Genomic DNA, 23,990 nt, shown 5'->3' on the forward strand with positions numbered 1-23,990 from the left:
GGTGCCTTGATTACACCTAATTATTCTTAGATTTTGTATAATACCATGTTGCTCTATATGGTAAACATGTCATTAACATCTTTCTGATTAACATGTCCATCCAATTCGATTTTTTTTCGTATGCACATCCTCAATAATTAAATAAAAAACCTTCAAGTTCATATCCAACTGTGCTTGAGATATATTAGGCATAAGACACTTGAAAAATATATTTTTTATTTACACATTCTCATTAATTCAATAAGGAACATTCAAATTCGTACTCCATTGTGGTTGAGAATATATCAAGAGTGAAGCATTTGAGAAATATTTGATTAGGAATCAATCAATTTATGTCTTCCTCACCTCATTCTGTTACGAATGTTCGTTAGAATCATTACAAATCATAAACTCATAAGGCAAAGTCAATGTTCGTCTTCCTCAAACTGTACTGTCAAATTTCCCTATTTGGATTGTATTTTTATATATGCACATCTTCCTTAATTAAATAAAAAATCTTTAAATTCAAATCTTCTTGTGCTAGAGATACATTAGGAAATCAAAAAGAATAGATTGTTGAGTCGTATGAGGTAAGAATTTTTTCAAGTATAATTTTAAAAGAATAAATTGAACTATTTATTTCGTCTGGATAGTATAAATAATTGAACACACACATTTCTATTGCAGAGGCTTAACTTGATCAAGTTATTGAGTATTGAAAATAAGTTATGATGCTAATTTTCGATAATTATATTGAAGCACATAATTAGTTGAAGATCACGAGATTGAAGGTTTAAGGAAATATTTGATTAGGAATTAATCAAAATTTCCGGCTTTCTTATATCATATGATTTATTACTGCGTCCTGCCGGTTTATGTGAACCCCACCACCATTGAAAATGATGTGAAATACGGTTTACAATGGCGCAAAACCCTAAACATCTACTGAAGAACATGACACTTCCGCTCTTTCAAGAAAACCGGCAATCTTTCCGCCATCCACCGCCGCGTCCGCCGCCACCTGCCACCGCTACCCCTTCTAAAACCCCCAAAAATTGCGTTCCAATTCAGTCCACAAATTCAACCTCATCTTCATCCTCTGCGTTCGATCAATTTTCTAAAAGGGTCACGAGGGACCTTCCCAATTTGTCAGATTGTCATGGCTGCCGTGTCCATATCAATCACACCGATCCCGATGACCGCCTTCAAACCCTATACAGCTTTTGGCGCATAGTCCTTCTTTGCAAGAAATGCATCAGGTGTGTCAATTCCGGCCAAACATGCGCTTACTGTTTCAAGAACACGGATGATTCTGATTGTTCCAAATGCCGCAGCTGCAAAAGGCATGTTCACAAGGACTGTGTTAGTAGGTATGGGAATTCTGCGCCTTGGTCTTTTTCTTCTATTGAAGAAGGGGTAAATTCGGCACTCTTCGTTTGTATAGATTGTTGGGTTCCAAATTTCTTTAAGAAATCAATTGGGGATTGTAGAAAGATTCAGAAGGATGTGCTTAAGATACAAATTTGTAGTAGTGATCTTATATCATCTGAAAAAATTGCAAAACATGCTAACTTAGAAGGCAAACGGAAGGAGGTTGTAGTGGGCCTGAAAGCAAAGGATAGCACCTTGCGAAAGGCTGTCGTGGCGAAAAATGCCATGGGCTTGGCTAAGAGTGCATTGGAATCAGTTGCCAAGAAAGGTAAAAATAAGGGTAAGGTTGTAAGTAAGGATGTAAATGATGCAGAATTTGCATTTCAATTGCATCGTTCCATGAACAGCTCGCCACGAATATCAAAAACCTTAGGCCCAAAGAATTCTAGCTATGTGGGTGGTCCTGAAATCCAGACTCTTCCTAATTCTACAGGCGATAGGCTTAAGGTGTACTCTCGCACTAAGTATAGGGGAAAAGTTGGCCCGACTAGTTCTGAGACCCCACCTTCTGTTATGGTGTACTCTCGCACTAGGTTGAAAGAAAAAGTTGGCCAGACTAGTTCAGAGACCCCACCTCGTGTTACAGTTTACTCTCGCAGAAGGTTGAAGGAAGAAGTTGTTGGCAAGGCTAGTTCAGATGCATCGCCATGTCTTCTGGTGTACTCTCGCACAAGATTTAAGGAAAAAGTTTGTCAGACTGATTCAGAGGCTCCGCCTTGTGTTACAACGAACGAGCGTCGCTCTTCTGTTGATTCTGCTTGTTCAAAAGCTGAGTTGCTTACGTACAAGCGGAACAGACTAAAGAGGAAAATATGCGAAGAAAAAGTTGGTTTTACTGAGTACCGCTATTTGTTGAAGTATAGCAGAAGGAAAAGATGCTCGGAGCCAGGGTCAGATGTGCATGGGGATACTTTTCCTCAACCAACACCTGATCGCAGCATGCCTACAAATTGCTGTCATTCGATCTAGTGCTTGTGCAAGCAGTAGTTTGCCAGATACAGGTAAATGGACTTATCATTTATTTTGATAAACTTGTACGTTCTTGTCTTGATCTGTTAGGTGATTCATTTAGCATTTGTAAACTCATTTTAGATGAAATATGAAGAAACTACCTTGCCTTAATAGTTAATTTTTGATTATTGTTCTGTGAAGAGTGCTTAAGCTTATATTTCCAAACCCCCTCTTCAGCCTGGTTCTGTCCTGTCGGTCGAGAATTTTCGGAAGGGCTTCCATAAAAGGAAATTATATAACAAAAAGTTACAATATTAAAGCTGGTTGCCCAATGATCAAGTTGCCATTCTCGGTCTGTTCAAGAGGTGAAGATCCACCTTACAGACTGCTATTGCATAAACACATTACACTTGAAACTGATACGCGTAGCTGCAATGATGAAAGGAAGGTTGCAAAGGAGGAAAGTAGATATTAATGTTAGGCTATTCAGAAAATTCCATGGAAGGACTTTTTTCAGGTGAAATTCTAAATAAAGAAAATCATTTTTGATGAAATGTTCTAATTAACGGATATGAAAATCCCAATGATGTTGGGGACTAGTAATTTTTGGGATCCTAACCCTAGAGATATTACAGCTGAGTTTGATATGGATTGAATCGTGTACTTAAATAATGAAAGTAATAGTGAGCAAAATATGCAAACTGCAGGTGAGTGGAAGTTGTATTCTTTATTACATCGCAGAAGTGAACAGTAAAAAAATTTCAAAAGTGTGGAGTTCAAATCAAACCTTTGGTTTAAATGTAAACTTGGGATTTAGATGCAGGTTCTTCACTCCTGAATACCAATAAAATTATATACCAAAGAAGTTAATTTTTTGAAATTGACTATTTTACCTTCGTTAAAGGTGTTAGAGATATCTGGCGGCCGAGTAAATAGCCAGGAAATGCTTGGATTTTACCATCCAAAAGTTTGTCTGTGAATAAAAAAATAAAAGGTCTATGCCTGCATTTAGAGTTTCTAGAGGTTGGTAAGGAGAAAGTGGTCACCCTAGAGCATTGAGTTCTCTGGCTAGTGCCAGTGACTTCTCAGCTTATATAGATTTTGCCAAAAATTAGTTTTATCTCATCTTGATAGGCATTCGCTCCTTCCCATAAACGATCTTGTACTTCGTCACATATGTGGGTTCAGTCCTTCTATGCCTGGTAGATTCTAACATGGCCATGATTAGATCGTTCTGTTTAGGTTCAAGTAAGAGCTAGAAGATGTCAGCCATGAAAGCACCAACACCTAATGTCTAACGTCATTGTTCCTTTTCCCATGCTGACCTGTCATACAAAAGGTAAGCTATCAGAGTGAATGCACCTTACATAAAGTAAAAGGCTGTAAGCCCCGGTCATAGATTGATTGTTCTCATTGCTGCATCATAAGTTCTCTGTTACACTATATGAATATGTTCCTCTCGCATTTTGGTCACATACATTTATATTATCAGACATGGAAGAGTGCTTAGAAGGATTGGGGTCCTGCTTTCTCCTGGAAAATCAAATTCGAACATTCAATGTATTGCCAGAAAGAGGATGGAAAATCATGAGAATAGATGAACAAGGCTATTTGCCATGTTCGGTCAGATGTTTTAATCTTTACAATCACAATGTACTAAGCAAATTCCTTCAAAAGGTGACGAGTGTATATGATGTATGTTATTATCAGAAAGAGGTTTGGAGGCATAGTACTATCTTTTGCTGCAAGCGGAGTGTAATTTCAGCGACAAGACAGAAGTTGTTTTTGTTGCATCTATTTTATGTCCTCTTTCCTGTTATAGTGTTACTTTTACAAAATAGATGATACAGTTATACTTATTTGTAGACCATATTCTAGTATGAAAAAGTTGAATTACTTGGAACACTTAACGTTTCATGTGTGGTGCTATAGTACAAGTTTATGGAAGAAAATGATGAATCCTTTTACCTGTATAGTTCAGACTTGTGGCAAACTAGTACTGGTTTACAGAAGAAGTAGTAGATTGTCACAGAAACAAATGGATATGAAATACAGGAAAAAAAAGCATTGAACTCCCAAGTCCCCCATTAAAGTATTTTTGCTTTAGTCCAGGAGCTGGTAGCAAACATGTGTAGAAGCTTCGAAAGCAGGTTGTTGGCGCATATATACTTGCTCATCCAGAATCAAAGTTGGAGGATGAGCCAGCTTTCTTGTGTTGCAAACTTGCAATCACAAGAACGAATTGAACCGTTGCAGGTTGAAATTATTTTTATTATATTAAATTAAAATAAATAAATATAATCAAGGAAAAAATTAAAAAAAAGATAAATTAAGTGCGACATAGAATTAGAATTAGGGTAAAAGTAGATGTTCCAACTAAGAGAAGTATATCAAGTCATATTTGTTCCTTGTCAAACACACAAGCAAGTAATCTTCTTTCTGAAACATGTCGAGATCATGGTGGGATCATCATGTACCTTCAATCGGATTGTGGGGGAGTCCTCACCCAAAAGAACCATCACCACCAACTCACCTGACTCCATCTCCCGTTGATAATGTGGTTTCTTCACCAACTTATAATGCAGCTCCATCCCCAGTTGATGATGTGGTTTCACTGGCTCTAACAACTTCTTGTATCAACATGGACGATAATAGTGTATCAGATTTGATCACTTCCGTTATCTACCGTAAAATTCCATTATCCATGCTATGCTGCAAAATCTTTGCACAGGTCCATCAACAGTGAATTTAGCATCATCAAAAATCTTACCAAGCCAATAGCATAATGCCCCTTTATTTATATGTCATTTAGCTTATTTTATATAGGATGTCCCCCCCCCCTTAATTAATTTAGCTTATTTTAATTAAATTCTTTAAATTAGTTTAGTTGAATCTTCACCTCTGTTTTATCGGTTAATTAGTTTCTCTTTCTATGCATATTTTTATTTATCCCTGGCACATTCTTTCGACGGGACATTAATCTTTTACTTGAGACAAGCAAGCCTACTGGAAAATAATATTTATCTGATAGAAGAAAGAGAGAAAAAACATTACAAAGTTGGTATTACCTAGTGGATTTTAAAGTTAAGATGATCTAAGGAAAGTAATTTCATCTTTATTTTGGATATCTAGCTAGAAGAAAAGGTTAAACAATTGAAGAGCTTGTGGTACTTTGTGGGAATGGCACACGTCTTGGTATACTATATCTATATTTTTTGTTAACCTTATTAGTGTGTAAAGCACACCCCACTTAGTTTTATTTTATACTACTCCTAACAGGTAATCTCTATTGTTGCAAGAGCTTTTTCTATGCAGTAATCCATCCTCACAGAAGAAGAAGAAAAAAGAAAAGTAGTACTCCACTAATCCTTATGACATCTGCCAATTTAAATTTGTGACACACTGGCTAGAAAGTATAACTAATTCTTACTTTAAAAGGGAGGGAATGATGAATTTTTAAAATTGATACAGTTACTGTTAAAATTTATACTGAAAACATTTCTGGTCTATAGTACCAAACTTTCGTATAATTCTTGATGCTTTTTAATCATCCAACTCTATAAAATAACAAACACAGAGTCTTCATTAAACACCAATTTAGAAAGAAAACAATCCTCCTCCTTTAGCTGACAGTTCCTCACAAGTTACAACGTTTCATCATGGCTGCTCAAAACCATCTCCAAATTACAATTCCTAAAGAAAATCAAGTCCCTGAAGAGGAATTTGACTACTCTCAAAGAGCACAGTGGCTTCGAGCCGCTGTCTTGGGAGCAAATGATGGATTAGTCTCAATTGCATCCTTGATGATGGGGGTTGGAGCTGTCCAAGAAAACGTTAAAACCATGATTCTTACTGGATCTGCAGGGTCGTTTGCCGGTGCTTGTAGCATGGCTATAGGAGAGTTTGTTTCTGTGTACTCTCAATTAGACATAGAGCGAGCTCAAATGAAGAGAGACAAAGCAACAAGAGGACAGAACCGAGAACATCAAGAAGGTAACAAGGAACAGCTGCCAAATCCATTTCAGGCGGCAGTAGCCTCAAGTGTTGCATTCTCATTAGGTGCCATTGTGCCAATTCTTGCTGCTGCACTGATAGAAAATCATGAGTTGAGGCTTGCAGTGATCGTGGCAGCGGTGAGCTTGGCATTGGTAGCATTTGGAGGAATTGGTTCTTTCTTGGGCAGAAGTCCTATGGTGAAATCTTGTGCCAGAGTTTTAATTGGTGGATGGATGGCTATGGCCATTACCTTCGGCCTTACCAAGTTGATTGGCTCTACTGGATTGGAAATATGATTGAAACTTTATGTTCCTGTCCTGTACCTTGTTCTAATTTAATCTCATCTAATCAAGAAATTTGTACTGCAAGTTGACTTAACGTTTTGTGTAATAATACCGCAAAGCATTCTCTGAATTTAGAGATGTTCCAAGTTTAAAGGGATTCAGAAGGAAATTGTAGAATCTCGAGCACAAACGAGTTGCCTTATGATGATGCAAATAATAAAAGTCCTCCAGAAACAGTGTTTACAACTCTTGAATTATAATTTATTTAAATTAAGCGTCGAATGGAATCATAATTTGGATAGAAGTAGAAGTTCCAAGTTTAAAGGGATTGGGAAGTATTGCCGCTTTATTTGTCTATTCATATTATTCAAATTAAAAGTGTGACATAGAATTATAATTTAGGTAGAAATAGATGTTCCAAGTTTAAAGGGATTAGGAATTAGTACTACCGTAGCTTGAATTCTTTGTCTATTTTTATCAACTCATATTTCTTCCTTCTCACAATCACAGGTAATTTTTATTTTTATTTTTTTCTGAAACGTTTTCAGAGTCACAGGTAATTTATTGCATTCTTTTCTGAAACATGTCGAGATCAAGCAGCATTATTATGTGTGTTTCTGTTGTTGTGTATTTGCATAGGCATTGTTACTGCCAGTGCAACGGAACCCAAAACAGAAAATAGCAAGGAGTTGTTTGGTACTTCTTCTATTTTAGCGTGGCCCCGATGGTGGCGGTATCATCATCATGTACCTTCATTCGGATGGTGGGGGCATCGTTACCCAAAAAAAACCATCACCACCAACTCACCTGGCTCCATCTCCATCTCCAGTTGATAATGCGGTTCCGCCATCCCATATGGCTCCGTCTTTGGCCCCGGCTCCAACCACTTCTTGCATCAAGATGGACCATTGTGTATCAGATTTGATCACTTCTGTTTTCAAGCGTAGAATTTCATTATCCACACAATGCTGCAAAGTTGTTTCAACAATTTCAGATGATTGCTTTTACAGAGGATTCGTGCACTCCAAGAGAGTACCATTTTTCCTAAGCAAAGTCAAGAACTATTGCAGTCATCATCAAGGGTGAATTAAGCACACTCATTACTCTTTTGCTTTTTTGGTCCTTTAGATTTTAGCTTAAGGGGTAATTGGTAGTTAGCAGTAGTATTACTTTTGTTAACTTTTCCTTTTTTTTCTTTAATTAGTTCAATTGGATGTTCATTTCTTATTTATAATCTAATTACTACTTTCCCGTGTATATTTATTTCTCCATATTTTACTTATTCAAGATATGGTGGATATATCAATCAACTATGCCTTGGTCCCAAATAAAGGTGAGGACGGTTATATGAATCTTCTGCAACTATTCCTCTCTATTCGACCCTAACATCCCAACATATTAATTAATTAACAAGAAGACTTATTTGCGTTCTGCAGTCATTTTATACTCCATAATCCTAAAGAAGATTATCACAAGTAATTAATGTTCGTCATTGTGATGAGAAATCTGTTATACTGAGGTATTCATTAAAGGCTTTTATGGCCATTCAAGAATAGACAAATTAGATATGTACTGCAAGGCTTTTAAAGTTACAATGGTCTAAAGAAAGTATCTTTATTTTGGATTATAAAAAAATGATGATTAAATAATTGAAGGGCTTGTGGTCTTTGTGGGAATGGCACAAGTCTTGGTATACTCTGATTTTTTTGTTAAACCTTAGTGCCTAAAGCACACTCCACTTAGTTTTATTTTATATCTCAATTGTAGCAAGTGCTTTTCCTATGCAGCAATACATCCTCACAAGCTCCTTCTCCAAAGGGATCAAAAAGCCATCTGAATCCTCTTAACTTTCAAATTAGGTCATTTTGAGGTACACAGTGCACACACAAAGAAGAAGAAAAAAAGAAAAGTAGCATTTCAGTGGTTTATAAAGGCATTTTAAAAGTTTGATATTATATGGTAAGTAACTTATTTAAAACTCTTGACTTACAAATGAAGTTATAACTCTATAAATAACAAAGACAAGAGTCTTCATTGAACATCAATCCAAAAAGAAAACAATCCTTCATTAGCTGACATTTCCTTACAAGTTATAACTTTTCATCATGGCTGCTCAAAACCATGTCCAAATTACCATTCCTAAAGAAAATCAATCCTCTGAAGAGGATTTTGACTACTCTCAAAGAGCACAATGGCTTCGAGCCGCTGTGTTAGGAGCAAATGATGGATTAGTCTCAGTTGCATCCTTGATGATGGGGGTTGGAGCTGTTCAAGAAAACGTTAAAACCATGATTATTACTGGCTTTGCAGGTTTGTTTGCTGGTGCTTGTAGCATGGCTATAGGAGAGTTTGTCTCTGTGTACTCCCAACTAGACATAGAGCGAGCTCAAATGAAGAGAGATAAAGCAACAGGAGGACAGAACCGAGAACATGAAGAAGGTAACAAGGAACAGATGCCAAATCCATTTCAGGCAGCAGGAGCCTCGAGTATTGCATTCTCATTGGGTGCCATTGTGCCAATTCTTGCTGCTGCATTCATAGCAAATCATAAGGTGAGGCTTGCTGTGATCGTGGCAGCGGTGAGCTTGGCATTGGTAGCATTTGGAGTAATTGGTGCTTTCTTGGGCAGAAGTCCTATGGTGAAATCTTGTTCCAGAGTTTTAATTGGTGGATGGATGGCTATGGCCATTACATTTGGCCTTACTAAGCTGATTGGCTCTACTGGATTGGAAATATGATTGCAACTTTATGTACCTGAATCCTGACCTGTCTCTTGTTCTACTTTAATCTCATGTAATCAAGAAATTTGTATTGCAAGTTGACTAAACCTATTGTGCTATAATACCGCGAAGCATTCTCTGAACTTACATTGATCTTCCTACTGATAATATTAGCTACATCACACAACCTTTTACTTATTCATAACAGACTCATCAAACTACACTCCATTCTCAAATATAGTTAGGATTGACTATATGAATCTTTCTGGTAGTACTCTGTGTCAATCATGACAAACGTCCCAACAAAATCACTAATAAGACAATTCCTCCTGATTTGATCATCTGTACGCTAGCTGTCCACTTACCTCAACACACTTCACTATGCTCCTAGAACCTCGCTGGAGTTAACGTTTCATCAAAGCATATGTCAGTAAGAGTAAAGCTTATTTCAATAAGAGAATAATACAGAAAGTAAAGGACTAGAGAAGAGGATTGTGTGCATTGAAGGAAAAAACTCGATAATTTAGCTTTCCACGTAAATCAACTTTGAGACATAAATAATATGCCTATGATTTAGCATTTAGATCTATTAAAGTATTTCAAAACTTTTGAAGTACAGTTCTCCAAAACACTGCAGTAAAACTGTAATATATATATATCATGAGGTTCACTGAAGTACATAAAATACACTGAACTTAAGTTCTGTGCATTGACGGTATATGGAACTTTTTCATTTTACACTCTCAATATTTATAACTCAAATCCAAAATACAATGAAAAAAAAAAAGAAGACTTTCTCTTGTATGCAACGAGTTACGGCCTTCAAGGCTTCAACCATGTGAGAATTGGAACTCTTCTATTTTTACATTTCCAAAAGCCTTCCACATAGTTCTGTTTGATAGAAGAAACATTGAAGAAACATTGTGAGGATGGTCTAAAGAGAAAACTCCACCTTCATTCAAGATCATATAAGACAAAAAAAATATAAAAAAATTAAGAGGTTGTGGCCTTTGTGTGAATGGCACACTTATTAGTATACTCTAATATTTTGAGCTTTTAGTGCCCAAAGCACACAGCACCCAAGTTTATATTTGCTAGAAATATCTCCCATATCTCTGTTCAAATAAGTGCTTTCCTACACTGCAATGCATCCCAACAAGCTCCTTTTGCGAAGGTCAAAATACCATCGTTTTGAAGTACAAAAAAAAAGGTAATAAGGAATCAGCAAGCAAAGTTATCTATCTGTATTATGTGATATCTTTCAAGAACATGTAAAATGTAATATCCAATACTTACTATCAATAGAAAAGGGTTATATCTTACAAGACTTAAATAGAAAGAAGAGGAAACAGATAATATTTAGAAACTCCTTCTTTCAACAGATTACTATCCCAATCTTCCGGGAATTGATAGCACAAAGTAGTAATGTGTAAGGGATGAAAGAGCACATTTATTTTACAATGTGAAGTGTGTGTCTGTGTGTTTTGGGGGGGGGGGGGGGGAGGGGGGACACGAACAAATGCAAGATTTGAGCAAGCAGACAATCAGTGAAGAAAGCAATAAATCCCACTAAGCCCTGTGCTCTCCACACTACACAATATTTAATGGCACCACTGATGGAATGGTTTAGTTACTTTTTTAATCATCCTACTCTATAAATAGTGCTTACCGAGTCTTCATACAACACCCATCTTTAAGAAAGAATTTCTTCTAACTAACAAGGACTTATAACTTACTCAATGGCTGCTCAAAACCAAGTCCACATTACCATTCCTAAAGACCATAATGGCAAGAAGCAAGTCCCCGAGGATAATTTTGACTACTCTCAAAGAGCACAGTGGGTTAGAGCTGCTGTTCTAGGAGTCAATGATGGATTAGTCTCAATTGCATCCTTGATGATGGGTGTTGGAGCTGTCCAAAAAGACGTAAAGGCCATGATACTTATTGGCTTTGCAGGTCTATTTGCCGGTGCTTGTAGCATGGCCATAGGAGAGTTTGTCTCTGTGTATTCTCAATTAGACATAGAGCGAGCTCAAATGAAGAGAGACAGAGCAGCAGGAGGACAGAATCAAGAACATGAAGAAGGTAACAAGGAACAACTGCCAAATCCATTTCAGGCAGCTGTAGCCTCGGCTGTTGCATTTTCATTGGGTGCCATTGTTCCAATTATTGCTGCTGCATTTATAGCAAACCATAAGGTGAGGCTGGTTGTGATTGTGGCTGCAGTGAGCTTGGCATTGTTAGCATTTGGAGTAATTGGTGCTTTCTTGGGCAGAAGTCCTATGGTGAAATCTTGTGCCAGAGTTTTAATTGGTGGATGGATGGCTATGGCCATTACCTTTGGCCTTACCAAGCTAATTGGCTCTAGCACTGGCATGGAGTTGTGACTGGACCTTTTATCTAGTTCAGAATCATCTTCTTAAGAAGTCGTTGTTGCATCATGCATGTCCAATAAAATTTCATTTTCTGTAATGATTCTGGAGTAAATGCTTAAAAAATTGTATTGAAGTGTTGGCTATTTATATATATCCATTTCACTACCGTAAAGACTAGCTATAACAAACAATGTTTTACTTCGTTATGATATGCTGGGCATAATCAACTGCAATAAACTAATGTTTCGTCAAAGTGCTGATCAATAAACAAGAACAACGCTTCAATTCCAAATAATGTTGGGGTAAGGCTATATCAGCTATTCTAAAGACATTCTTCTCTATTCAGGCCTGACTTCTCAATGAACAATTAATAAGAGGACTCAACTTGACTAGTTGTACACTGGTCATTAACTAATGGCAACCCTTCTTTTCTAGGACTAAAGATTGGCTATAGATGGAGTTAACACTTAATTGATCATACTAATGCACGGCAATTAAGAGAACAAAAGAAAGGATAATCATCCTTGGCCAATTTCAAGATTGTGTGCAACAGAAAATTGAAGATAAAAGCTTGTTAGCTTTCCACATAAATCAAAATTTAGAAAAATAAATAATAATACACCAAGTATTTTGACGCTTGAAATCTATACTAGTCTTTCATACATTAAGAAGTATGTTTTTGTCCAAATCAAAACAGTCCCAATAGAGCCTGACAGATCTTTTGACTGGATCTTAATCTTTTACTTGATTAATTCTATGTGACAAGCTAGAAATAAACTACTATCCGGCCAAGACTTGTTTGCTAAACCCCTCGAGACATACAATGATGGCACGACCTGATTCCTCACATTGCAATGGCTTGAATTATGCTGCCTTCTTATGCCCCATAATCCTACTTAGACTGTAACTAGCTAGTAGTTATTCTATTGTATTTATGATGAGAAATCTGTTATATCATGAGGTTCATTGAACACGGGAATTTAAGTTCCGTGCATTGAAATTGTATAAAAAATTTATGTTATCTAACAACTCTTAATAGCAAGTCTGATTATGGTATATTAGACTATAGAATAATAACTTGCTATAATCAGTTCAACTGCACTGATAGTGTAAACTAACTTATATTGTCACAATGTGTAATTTAAAGCAAAAACACAATGCTACAGACTTTTCTCTTTTATGAAATGAGTTTCGACCTTCAACCATGTGAAAATTTGAACTTTCTAGTTTCACATTTCTAAGACCTCCACATATCTCAATCGTCCAATTTCGAGATGGTCTAAAAACCTGTTAGACGTAGGACAGATATCTGTTTGATAAAGAAACAGTGCAGAAACATCATGAAGATGATATTTCTTAGTGGATTTAGAGTTTATGGCCTAAAGATAGTAACTTCCACTTCATTGTGGATCAAAAAAGATATAAAAATTAAGAGCTTGTGGCCTTTCTGTTATGGCACACTTCTTGGTATACTCTAATATTTTGCTTTAACCTTTAGTGTCCAAAGCACACTGCACCCAAAATTATATAATCCAAAAAAATATCACCCATATCTCTGTTCAATCAAGTGCTTTCCTATACAGCAATGTGTCCTCATTAGGTCATTTGAAGTAAACACAGAAAACAAAAAGAAGTACTCAGCTAATACTTATGACATTGATCGTTTTAAAAGGCATTTTGAATATTTGAGAAATGAATTTTGGATTCTTTTTGACAGATTTCACTTTTTTTCTGAATAAATGAAAGGAAGAGACTTCATAAAACAGGCAATCAGCAAGCATAGTTATATGTATTATGTTAAAGTTTATAATTCCGTTTCATTACATATAAGAACGACAGTATGTGATTTCTTTCATGAACGTGCAGAATCTAATAAACAATACCATTAAGAGAAAACGGAAAAACACCCAAAAAAGAATTTAATAGACTGACTGCAGTACATCTGTTATATGAGGTAGGTGTTCTGTTAGTGGATAAATTTGGTCAAAGTAAGAATCTTTCTTAAAACTCTTCATTAAAAAATGAAGAGCTTGTGGCCTTTCTATGGATGGCACACTCCCTGGAATACTATAATCTTTGCCTTGTCAGCCTTAGAGTGGAGAGCACACTCCACCCGATTTTTATATACCAAATAAAATATGTCCCGTATCTCTAGAGATTCATGCATGCAAGTGCTTACCTATACAGCATTCCATATTCACAAGCCACCTTTTAGGAATTGTCACTGGAAATGAGATTTTACCTGAAAAACGGTGAATCAAAAGCAAATATTAAAATCATAGATTCATTTTGCAACGTTAGAGTTTGTTAGTAAACAAATGCAAGTTTTAGCAAGCACATAATCAGAAAAGAAAAGAGAACAAATGCAAACTGACTTGTACTCACCTCACTACTATTATTTTATGGCACCACTTTCTGCTCAGGCTGATTATTTATTAGTCATCCTGATCTATATATAACCATCATAGGGAGGATTCGAACTTCAAAAACAAGAAGTCCTAAACAACAAATCATCCTTTTTCTAAACAATTCCTTAGAACATTCTTCATGGCTTCTCAAAACCATGTTCAACTCACTGTCATTAAAGAAAATGATAACCAAAACAGAAACCAAGTACCTGAAGAAGACTCTGACTACTTCCAAAGAGCACAATGGCTTCGAGCTGCTACATTAGGAGCCACTGATGGATTGGTTACAACTGCATCATTGATGATGGGTGTTGGAGCTGTCAAGAAGGACGTTGATGCCATGATCCTAATCGGCTTTGCAGCATTGTTTGCGGGTGCTTGTAGCATGGCCATAGGAGAGTTTGTTTCGGTGTACTCTCAACTAGATATAGAGTTGGCTCAAATTAAGAGAGAGACCAAAACAAGAGGACAGAATCATGAACAGCAAGAAGAAGAAGACAAGAAGGAGGGACTCCCAAATCCATTTCTGGCAGCCGTAGCTTCAGCTGTTGCATTTTCATTGGGTGGCATAATACCAATTCTTGCTGCTGGATTTATATCTAACCATAAGGTGAGGATGGGAGTGGTGGTGGCGGCAGTGAGCTTGGCGTTGTTTGTATTTGGAGGGGTTGGTGCTGTTCTTGGGAAAAGTCCTGCAGTAAGGTCTTGTGCCAGAGTTTTAATTGGTGGCTGGATGGCTATGGGCATTACCTTCGGACTTACAAAGCTGATCGGCTCTGCTGGAATGGAGATGTGATCGGAATGTTATGTTTCTGTGTCCCTATTTCCAGTCCAGAATCATCTCTTTTAACAAATGTCTGTTGTGTTCCTTACTTCCAGGATAAGAATAGAATAAATGGAAGATATCTCTCTGTAATAGTTCTGTCATGAATGAATGAATGATCCAGACTTGTTTTCTGAAATTTATATACTTGTAATCTTTGCTTCTTCAATATGTTTGACATCATCAAATCTTTATTGAACTCTTTGGTAACAGACTTGCAGTCCATGGTGAAGTAACATACTACTTATGAAGAGTTTTTATCAAGTTTGAACCATGTCCTTTATTTACTAGATGAGGCATTATCAAGACCTGTCATAATCTAACAATTCAATATATATAAATTTGAAAGTACCCTCCTCCAGAAGCCCCAAAATCCCAAATATCGTCTCACCACTTGATGAGGAATGTATTGAGGGTGCAAGCTAGGAATGTTGGCAAACACCAAGCTGTTTTATTGAAAACCCAAGTCCTCTTATAACGTTGCAATTCAGGTTCTGTATTACTCTTTTGGCTCCTAGACTGTCCTCAACCATCCTATTTTGTAAGACCTGCTTCGATTGAAATGTTTAAATTCTCAAAACAATCCTGTTTCATAAGTAACTCCATAAATCTAAGTAGTCAAATCTTGAATTAGCCTAAGGGTTTGATAAAAATCTCTGTCAAATAGAAGGAATGGTGTTAAAACACTGTGATCTTCTAGTCAATGAGTTAAGACTCTTTTTCTTCCTCCTTCAGTGTCATTATGTGGATTGCACACTTGCTGGAATAACTTAATGTTTTGCTTTCTTAGGAGAGCATACTCCACACTATAATACAATAAGAAAGTATAATATATGACTCATATCTGTGTCATGGAAGTGCTTTCCTGTACAGCAATCCTTACACTATTTACTACAAACGTCTCTTTCCATAAGTCACAAAGTGTTCAGTACTCAGTATTATATGTCTTTCATCTCGGTGTACAGAATAAAAGTAAATGTATTTGTAGGATAGATACAGAGACATTATTGTATACTTCAACATGTTTCTGGAAAATATGATTTTATCACCAGAAAACGCTGAGCAAAGGATCAAGAGGCAAGCATGAAAATATGTCACTGCTTTCTGAATAAGCAAATGCATGCCCTAAGCTATCTGTATAATATGCTGAAGTACCTTATCACATGACATATGAGAACCATGTTGTGTGCTATTTCATTCAATTACATGAAAACTGTCATTACCAATACCATAAAGAAAAAAATGGGTAAATCATAGAAGAATTAAAATAAACTATCTGCAGGACATCTACTATAGTGTTACATGACCAAAGTGTTCAATTAGTGGATTCATAAAGTTTCTTTGGTCTAAAGTGACTTTATTAAAACTCTGGAATTAAGAAAATGTAGAGCTTGTGGCCTTTATATGATGGCACACTCCCTGGAATACTATAATCTTTGCCTTAGTATGTGGAGAGCACACTCCACCATATTTTTATATACCAAAGAAAGTATGTCCTTTAGCTAAGTGTTTTCCTATACAGCATCCATTTTAACAAGCCCCTCATGAATTCATTTCAGGATTCATAACAGATTGTAGCCTCTAGCTCTCAATGTATGTTTTGACACTTGAAAGAGCACCGTCATCGTGAAATACTGAAAAATATAGAAGTATTTGAATAGGTAATTTGCAAGATAGTGATCCTAACTTAGCCCATCCTTTCAGAACTGTCACTAGACATAAGGTTTCACAACAAGAAAAGAGAACATTAAAATTGCAGATTCATTTTGCAAAAAGTGGGAGATGTGTTAATAAAAAAAAGCAAAGGTTTTAGCAAAGCATGCAATTAGCAAAAAGAGATGAAATAAAAAATTAAGTGCCACCAGGCCTTCTGCTCACCACACTACAATTTTTTTAATGGCACCACTTTCTGCTGAGGCTGATGAATATTTAAGTCATCCTGCCCTTTATATACCATCAGAGGGAAGATTAAATCTTCATAAACAAGAATTCCTTCACTTTCTCAAAACATTTCCTTACAAAATTTCTTCATGGCTGCTCAAAACCATATCCAAATTACCATCCCTAAAGAACAAGACAACCAAAACCAAGCACCTGAAGAGGATTTTGACTACCCCCAAAGGTCACAATGGCTTCGAGCCGCTGTGTTAGGAGCCAATGATGGATTGATTTCAACTGCATGTTTGATGCTGGGTGTTGGAGCTGTTCAAAAGGACGTCAACGCCATGATCCTTACCGGCTTTGCATGGTTGTTTGTTGGTGCTTGTAGCATGGCCATAGGAGAGTTTGTATCTGTTTACTCTCATGTACAGCAAGAAGAAGATGTAGGACACACAAATCCATTTCTGGCAGCCATAGCCTCAGCTGTTGCATTTTCATTAGGGGGCTTAATACCAATTCTTGCTGCTGAATTCATATCTAACCATAAGCTGAGGCTAGTTCTGATTGTGGTTGCAGTGATCTTGGGCATTGTTAGCATTTGGATGAATTGGAGCTTTTTTAGGCAGAAGTCCTATGGTGAAATCTTGTGCAAGAGTTTCAATTGGTGGTTGAATGGCTATGGCCATTACCTTTTGGCTGACCAAACTGATAGGCTCTACTGGCATGGGGATGTGTTTGGAAATTTTTATTCATGTCCATTTACCTAGTTCAGAATCATCTTGTGTTGCACAGTTGAATAAATTTCATGGATAATATTCTAGCATTCATACAACCCAAATTTTGTCAGCTCCCTTGCCTTTTAATTTCAGATCCTATTGGCTACCACTCTTTGTTCAAAACCTTATTCTTATTGCCATTAGTCATTAGAATATGATAAACTACAGAACAGGAATAGGCAAAAGATAAAATGTTCTAAAGTGGCTTACAACTATTTATGCATCATTTTAACAGGGAAAATGATAAAAACTGTTTCACCATGCTATCATTTTCAGGGACTGTCGCTTTAGAATAATACAAATTGCACGTATTTTTCAATTGCTTAAAAACACAAAACGAACAAGAAACAGACACAAAACTTGAACCAAGTTTAACAAAGATAAAATTGCTCTGCTTGGAATATTAAGTTTAACAAGAAAATGAACCAAGTGATTCCAACATCTGATTCAAAATTGCAACAACCACCTAGTCCAAGATGGCAGGAACCTAAGAGAAGCTCGACCACCAACATGGAATGAAAATTTACATTCCATCATTACTTGATAAAATTATGCAAATCAAGAAAAGAAACACAATCTTTCTTGATTCTTGGTTGTTTAGCTAAAGACAGACTCAAAAAGGTAAGCAAGAACACAAGTATACTAAAGAGATGTGTTGTACAACTACTATCAACAGTATTCAGCATGGAGAACTAATGGAGGAGAGGAGAGCAACAAGGACACTAACAGAGAGAGAAAATAAAGAAGGTCCAGTAGCCCTGTAACCGCCACACTCAGTGGTTCCTTGGAGTAGCAATAAAGACTTCCTCTCTGCTGCTTGCATCTTCCCAAAATAAAATAACTTTGGTGCACTACATTTTTAATCAAAGTAAAAATATGAATGTTGGATCAAATTTATACTGCATAAAGGTGGATGATTTCTTTCATGATTTTGGATTCAAGAAAATGGGTCATCACGGTTTAAGGATTCTACACTCTCTCTTCGTCATCACCTTCATTCTGGTATCTTTCGTCGATGTACACATTATGGTGTTAGTGATGTCTCATTGAATGCTGCAAAGTACTTGAATAGCATTCATGGATTTTAAAGTGTTACATTATTAGGATAGATATGGGAAAGGCAAAGGAAGTCCAATTAGGAAGATCTCTGCAGGAAAGTAAATCTTGATTGTGCACTGAGGAGATTCAGCCAAAGAAATGGTGATTTTTTTTTGCATATTTTTCAGTATCGCCTTCTCCATCACCATCAATTGCCACTTAAGCTCAGGCTCCTTCTCCGGTTCCATCAATTCATCGACACTCCCATCACCATACCTTTATCCCAGCTTCCCACAGCGTAAGGCAGAAAAGAAGAGGAAGTACTACACAATCCAATTAGATATGACTACCTGCTGGCCCAGGTATTTGATCACCAGTACTAAATTCAGGTAATTCATCAGACCCATCAATCACAAGGCAAAGTTTCAGAGGTGCTATTCCATGCAAGAAATCATTATGAATCCAGCACCAAACAACAGTTTTCAAATGGCATTCGAAAGAGTGAGGCCATATTCAAATTTGCAAAGTAAGCAAAGCATAAGATTCCAATCAAACCATGTTATCGAACATTTACGGACATAGAACAGTAGTTTATAACAGCCAGGTTTCATGAGCTCAAATGATTCCGCTGACAGGCCAGGGAAACAAGGCACCAAGTAGACATACACCAAAACATCTGCATCCAGCTAGTAGGACTTTTGACTCTTCGGCTGCACCAGAAAGAATCAAAATTTAATCAGCTCCCAAGTAAGAGATACTGTGAACATCAGATCCGAAACTCAAAAAATCTAAAAACCTACCACAATTTAAAGTATCAGCTTCGATAGCCTCCAGAACTGCGACGATCATATGGCCCAGAACGATCACGGTTAAAACGTTCACCTCCTTCACGACCACCACCATCTCTGCTGCTGCGGCTTCCATATCGATCTCCGTTCCTGTCAGGTCCACCTCCACCACCATACCGACCACCCCTACCCCCTTCACTAGGGCATTCTCTGGCAAAGTGTCCTGGCTTACCACAATTATAGCAATCTCCACCACCACCACCACCACCACCAGATCCCCGACCACCACCATAATCACGGCTACCCCGATCACGATCGCGGTCACGACCCCGATCTCGGTCACGGTCACGGGGTCGATCACTATCAAAATCTCTACCTGAACCTTGCTGAGGCTGGGCTTTGTCTACAGTAATAGCACGGCCGTCTAAGTCCATTCCATTCATTGCTTCAATGGCATCTTCCATTGCTCTCTTCTCATCAAATGTGACAAAACCAAATCCACGAGATCGGCCAGAGAACTTGTCAAGTACAACCTTTACCAAAAAGTTAAGAGGCATTGGAACATTGCAATTTAACATCCAGATAAGGAAAAGAGAAAGTGGGAAAAAAAATAAGAAAAAGAGAAGAAACTGTGGTAGACAACTACTATTTTAACACCACTCATAGTAGACTTCATAGTTCATAACACCAGAAAACTTCTACTGAATAAAAAAAGTTTGACAAGAAGAACTCAGATTCTCGTTTGTTCTTGCATCCACACTAAAATTTGATATATGTCTGTGTAGTACCTTAAGCTACAATCTACATTTTCCTAAATTAACTATTTCTTTCTTATGAATTTTAAGGTTTTCATTCTGGCTTTTGAAAGAAAGCTCTATGAAAGTTCCAGAATTGCAGAACTTTAAATTGGCTAGCAGGAAGACCAAAACCTTTTACATAATCCTTTGACAATGTATGTGTCCATGGGAAGAAGACACTGATTTACCTTCACTTTACTCATTAGAAGTTGTGAGTGAGGTCAGAACTGAGGAGTACAATGATATCAGTACAAAGGCATGTTATAGCATTCAAAGCGCAAGAGTAAGATTTTATTTTTATTTTTTTGGGTAAGTTGAAAGATCTTATTTACCAACAGAACTATGTAGAGAGTTTTTAACACTGATTTGGACAGGTCCGAAATTCAGGCTCAGCGAACTTCCTTCAAACACTACAACTATAGTTACTCAACGAAAAACGCAACAAACTAACCAAAAAAATTCAACTTTTACATAATTCCTCTTAGCTAGAGTAAGAAATTACTCAGAAGATTTGAATTGTTCACCCTAAGAGGTCAAAATAGGTACATTAACAGGCATGTAGAAGGGAGATAGTATGAAAGTGGTCAAAACCCTCATCCCTCCTTGAAACGAAAGGAATTCACAAGTAAGAATGGTCAAATTCTAGTCAAATCAATGGGGTGAAATCCTGAACAACAAACTCTTGACACAAATGATTAGCCCAGCAGCAATACAGAAAAAACAACAAAGAAGAAGAAGAAAAGAGAAGCAAAAGAAAAACCATGCTCTGACAAATTGAACAATTGGAAAACAACCTAAAAAATAAACCATCCTCACCTTTGCATCAACAAGATGGCCAAACTTCTCAAACGCGTCTTTTAATCCTCGATCAGAAGTCGACCAGGACAAGTTACCAATAAAACAGCGATATTCATCCTCGTCCGACATTTCTGAAACGGATTGCTTCTACTGACAAAAAGGGCAGAAAAAGAGAGATTGGGGAGGAAATAGAGAGGAGAAGTCAAGCCAAGAGCCACAACAGGTACACAGAAATATTAACTCAGTTATGATAATCGGGCCTGCTTATGTGGATTACAATACTAGATCCCTTTTTTTCACCCCAGACAAAAGTAGGCTTAGACAAACAAGTAAAGAGCTCTAAATAATCATCAACAACAAAGGAGAAAATACAATTCCATGGGACAAATCTTGAACAACAGAGACTGCAAGTTACTATTTTTAGGTTTTATCAAAAAGGATTATCACAACATCATACTCCTCTACGCAGTCTCTTGAATAATAATATACTGCATTTTGTTACAAAATTGTTGGGTTTCAACAATTAGTTTCTGTGTTCTAATTGTGATTTCATAACAACATAATGAGAACTTGAAAAGTTACCCTGAGATAATACATAAAGGGACAAAAATACATGAAAGCATAAGCTCAACAAAGAAAGAGCATCAACCAACAAAATCATTATGTAAAGCCTACTATATGGCAGACACCAAAAATCAAATGACCATCCTTCCTATGCGTGGGACATGGATAAATGTTTCTAAATTTGTACAGAATAATCATATGCAACACAAGCCCACAGTCTCAATCTATCACCTCTAACTCATTTAAAATTATCCCATCAGCTTTGACTACTTTTAACTATTTAGCATACTCTCACCACCCCCATTCACCCACATTAAATAGTGCACTACACAAAAATAGCCAAAAATATATGACATCAAAAGAAAAAAAATATTTGAGTCCTTCTTACACATTAATCAAGATGTGAATTCTTGATTCTTCTTGAAAAACGGCATTCAGTGATTATAAAATAAAAATCATTATCTTTTATCAGCCGATAAAGTACAAATTGAAACACAAACTGTAGAGGGAATTGCTTCAAGAAAAGAAAATGGGCAAGTCAATTTCACAATTTTATGAAAACCCAAATCACCAACTGCCCTAATTAACTATTTAGTATACTCTCACCCGCACAGCACAAAAATAGCTAAAAATATATAACATCAAGATAAGAAAAATATTTGAGTCCTTCTTCAACACTAACCAAGAAGTGGATTCTTTATACTTCTTGAAAAACCGCATCCAGTGATTATTCAAGAAAATTCATTATCTTTTATTTGCCGACAAAGTACAACTAGAAACACAAACAGTAGAGAGAATTGTTTCAAGAAAAGAACATGGGCAAGTAAATTTCAAAATTTTATGAAAATCCAAATCACCAATTGCCCTAATTAACCATTAAAGCTTCAAGATTCCCCCAAAATAAACTAGATCTTCGAGACAGACCGTAAAAGAAAACATAAAGTAAGAAACAAAATTGCAGGTAATAGAGACTGTAATCAACAGTACCTTAGAAGATTGAAGAGAAAAGTGAGAGAGCGGCGACGATATGCAGAGATGGAGAAAAGTTTTGGTAGCGTTTTACTCAAAAGAAGAAACGAAACCCAATCTTGAAGAATCGGGTCGGTCACTCTGTTCTGTTCTTAAACCCTAATTTTATTTTACTGTAGGCAACCCTACTTTATATAGCCTCGTAATGTCCGGTACTTGTGATTTTGGGACAAAGTAATACTTACACAAATGTTTATTAATGTAATTAACCCACGAAAATATGAGGTGAAAAACGATAGGTGTTTAATCATAGAATTTGGAACTTTAATTTCAAGATTGATTTGAAATGAAAGTTTGTTTACAAAATTCGTATTAAATTTAATTTGAATTTTTTTTAATAACGAATAACTAGTTATTATTATTATTAATTTGTTAAATCAGTGAATTTTGTAAATTTGCATGCATATATTTAAAAGTTTGTAATAACATGCGATCATAAATATTTATTTATAAAAAAATGTGATTTATTAATTTGTGTCTAAGAATATTTCGATACCTTATTTATGAAGTATGTTTTGCTCATTTTATATGGTTATATAAGAGTTGAAGAAATTTTAATAGTTTTCACAAATTGTGAGGCATTCATGTTTATATGATAATAAAATATAACTGAATAAATTCAAATTATATATATAAGTAAAACTTCAACTTCAAATTAAGATTTAAAATTGTGTTCTTTAGACACCATTATGTAGTTATTAAGTTGTGTGATTAAACACAGAAGACTAAATTCATATACTTGTTTGTTTGTCGCAAAATAAGAGTTTGCTTGGATTGACTTTTGATTTTTGCTTATAAGTCAATAGTTGTAGATTAAAAAAATAAAAAATATAAATTTATATGGGCTAGCTCGTTGGGTCGGCCTGGCCTAACCGTAAATTAGCAATGCTGAGCTAAAAATTTTGAAATCCATTTAAGAAAAAGACATTTTAGTTCGGTCCGCATAAATTTGTTGTTTATGAGGCTGACTCATGGGCTAAATAAAAAATAGAACGGAATATTAAAAGTAACAAAAATCCAAACTCAAAATCTATTTAAAGTTTTAAATATTAAAATTTAGAATCATCAAACGTGATGTACTTAGTATTTCTGTTACTAATATAACATCAAAATAATCATTTAGCACTGGTGGACTTGTTCTCACCAAGTAAAAAAGTTGCATTGATCATGAAAATATTCAAACATTTGTTGCTACTCGAAATTGATTGCATGATTTTTCTTATATTGATAATATTTTTTTGTGAACCTGTACATATTATACATAGTTTTTAAATTTAGTTATTTTTTAATGTTTAACTAATTAATATTGCATATAAACTGTAGATAAAATTGAATATTAAGATAACCTTGCC

General features: G+C 36.1%; 7 protein-coding genes across 10 annotated transcripts; 6 read left to right on the plus strand and 1 right to left on the minus strand.

The window, feature by feature from the left end:
- Positions 1-862: 862 nt before the first annotated feature.
- Positions 863-4,264, plus strand: LOC125816519 (uncharacterized). Of its 2 annotated transcripts, XR_007442232.1 has the most exons (3): positions 863-2,411; positions 3,604-3,700; positions 3,854-3,982. XR_007442232.1 is itself a non-coding variant. In XM_049496131.1 (2 exons), the coding sequence occupies exon 1, from the start codon at positions 901-903 to the stop codon at positions 2,377-2,379; it is 1,479 nt and encodes a 492-aa protein (XP_049352088.1). In that variant the 5' UTR covers positions 864-900; the 3' UTR covers positions 2,380-2,411; positions 3,854-4,264. The 2 variants fall into 2 exon arrangements, 1 of the variants encoding a protein (XP_049352088.1); XM_049496131.1 differs by lacking the exon at positions 3,604-3,700 and having other exon boundaries at positions 864-2,411; positions 3,854-4,264.
- Positions 4,265-6,020: 1,756 nt separating this feature from the next.
- Positions 6,021-6,671, plus strand: LOC125816538 (vacuolar iron transporter homolog 4-like). The gene has a single exon (XM_049496152.1). The coding sequence runs from the start codon at positions 6,021-6,023 to the stop codon at positions 6,651-6,653; it is 633 nt and encodes a 210-aa protein (XP_049352109.1). The 3' UTR covers positions 6,654-6,671.
- A 2,019-nt stretch (positions 6,672-8,690) lies between these two features.
- Positions 8,691-9,487, plus strand: LOC125816539 (vacuolar iron transporter homolog 4-like). The gene has a single exon (XM_049496153.1). The coding sequence runs from the start codon at positions 8,747-8,749 to the stop codon at positions 9,377-9,379; it is 633 nt and encodes a 210-aa protein (XP_049352110.1). The 5' UTR covers positions 8,691-8,746; the 3' UTR covers positions 9,380-9,487.
- A 1,578-nt stretch (positions 9,488-11,065) lies between these two features.
- On the plus strand, positions 11,066-11,748 carry LOC125816537 (vacuolar iron transporter homolog 4-like). The gene has a single exon (XM_049496151.1). The coding sequence runs from the start codon at positions 11,101-11,103 to the stop codon at positions 11,746-11,748; it is 648 nt and encodes a 215-aa protein (XP_049352108.1). The 5' UTR covers positions 11,066-11,100.
- A 2,498-nt stretch (positions 11,749-14,246) lies between these two features.
- On the plus strand, positions 14,247-15,106 carry LOC125816535 (vacuolar iron transporter homolog 4-like). The gene has a single exon (XM_049496149.1). It carries the CDS (start codon positions 14,284-14,286, stop codon positions 14,938-14,940), a length of 657 nt encoding a protein of 218 aa, XP_049352106.1. The 5' UTR covers positions 14,247-14,283; the 3' UTR covers positions 14,941-15,106.
- Positions 15,107-16,960: 1,854 nt separating this feature from the next.
- LOC125814995 (vacuolar iron transporter homolog 4-like) lies at positions 16,961-17,615 on the plus strand. The gene has a single exon (XM_049494421.1). The coding sequence runs from the start codon at positions 16,998-17,000 to the stop codon at positions 17,613-17,615; it is 618 nt and encodes a 205-aa protein (XP_049350378.1). The 5' UTR covers positions 16,961-16,997.
- A 1,849-nt stretch (positions 17,616-19,464) lies between these two features.
- Positions 19,465-22,790, minus strand: LOC125816540 (glycine-rich RNA-binding protein RZ1A-like). 3 transcript variants are annotated; one of them, XM_049496154.1, is made up of 3 exons: positions 22,597-22,790; positions 21,064-21,192; positions 19,465-19,983 (listed from the first exon to the last, which is right to left on the minus strand). In XM_049496154.1, the coding sequence occupies exons 2-3, from the start codon at positions 21,172-21,174 to the stop codon at positions 19,477-19,479; spliced, it is 618 nt and encodes a 205-aa protein (XP_049352111.1). In that variant the 5' UTR covers positions 21,175-21,192; positions 22,597-22,790; the 3' UTR covers positions 19,465-19,476. The 3 variants fall into 3 exon arrangements, with proteins under 3 accessions (XP_049352111.1, XP_049352112.1, XP_049352113.1); XM_049496155.1 differs by having other exon boundaries at positions 21,064-21,195; positions 22,597-22,730; XM_049496156.1 differs by having other exon boundaries at positions 21,064-21,176; positions 22,597-22,729.
- Positions 22,791-23,990: the final 1,200 nt, after the last annotated feature.

The sequence above is a fragment of the Solanum verrucosum genome, unplaced genomic scaffold (assembly GCF_900185275.1).
Source record: "Solanum verrucosum unplaced genomic scaffold, falcon-dt-bn FXZP01000261.1, whole genome shotgun sequence".
Classification (NCBI taxonomy): domain Eukaryota; kingdom Viridiplantae; phylum Streptophyta; class Magnoliopsida; order Solanales; family Solanaceae; genus Solanum; species Solanum verrucosum.

What these genes read in the sequence shown, in the direction of transcription:
- LOC125816538 (XM_049496152.1), top strand. Translation starts at nt 6,021, where the DNA reads ATGGCTGCTCAAAACCATCTCCAAATTACAATTCCTAAAGAAAATCAA.
- LOC125816539 (XM_049496153.1), top strand. Translation starts at nt 8,747, where the DNA reads ATGGCTGCTCAAAACCATGTCCAAATTACCATTCCTAAAGAAAATCAA.
- LOC125816535 (XM_049496149.1), top strand. Translation starts at nt 14,284, where the DNA reads ATGGCTTCTCAAAACCATGTTCAACTCACTGTCATTAAAGAAAATGAT.
- LOC125814995 (XM_049494421.1), top strand. Translation starts at nt 16,998, where the DNA reads ATGGCTGCTCAAAACCATATCCAAATTACCATCCCTAAAGAACAAGAC.
- LOC125816519 (XM_049496131.1), top strand. Translation starts at nt 901, where the DNA reads ATGGCGCAAAACCCTAAACATCTACTGAAGAACATGACACTTCCGCTC.
- LOC125816540 (XM_049496154.1), bottom strand. Translation starts at nt 21,174, where the DNA reads ATGTCGGACGAGGATGAATATCGCTGTTTTATTGGTAACTTGTCCTGG. An exon ending in GCCATCTTGTTGATGCAAAG is followed by an intron (nt 19,984 to 21,063) that starts GTGAGGATGGTT and finishes TTTTTGGTAAAG; the next exon opens with GTTGTACTTGACAAGTTCTC.
- LOC125816537 (XM_049496151.1), top strand. Translation starts at nt 11,101, where the DNA reads ATGGCTGCTCAAAACCAAGTCCACATTACCATTCCTAAAGACCATAAT.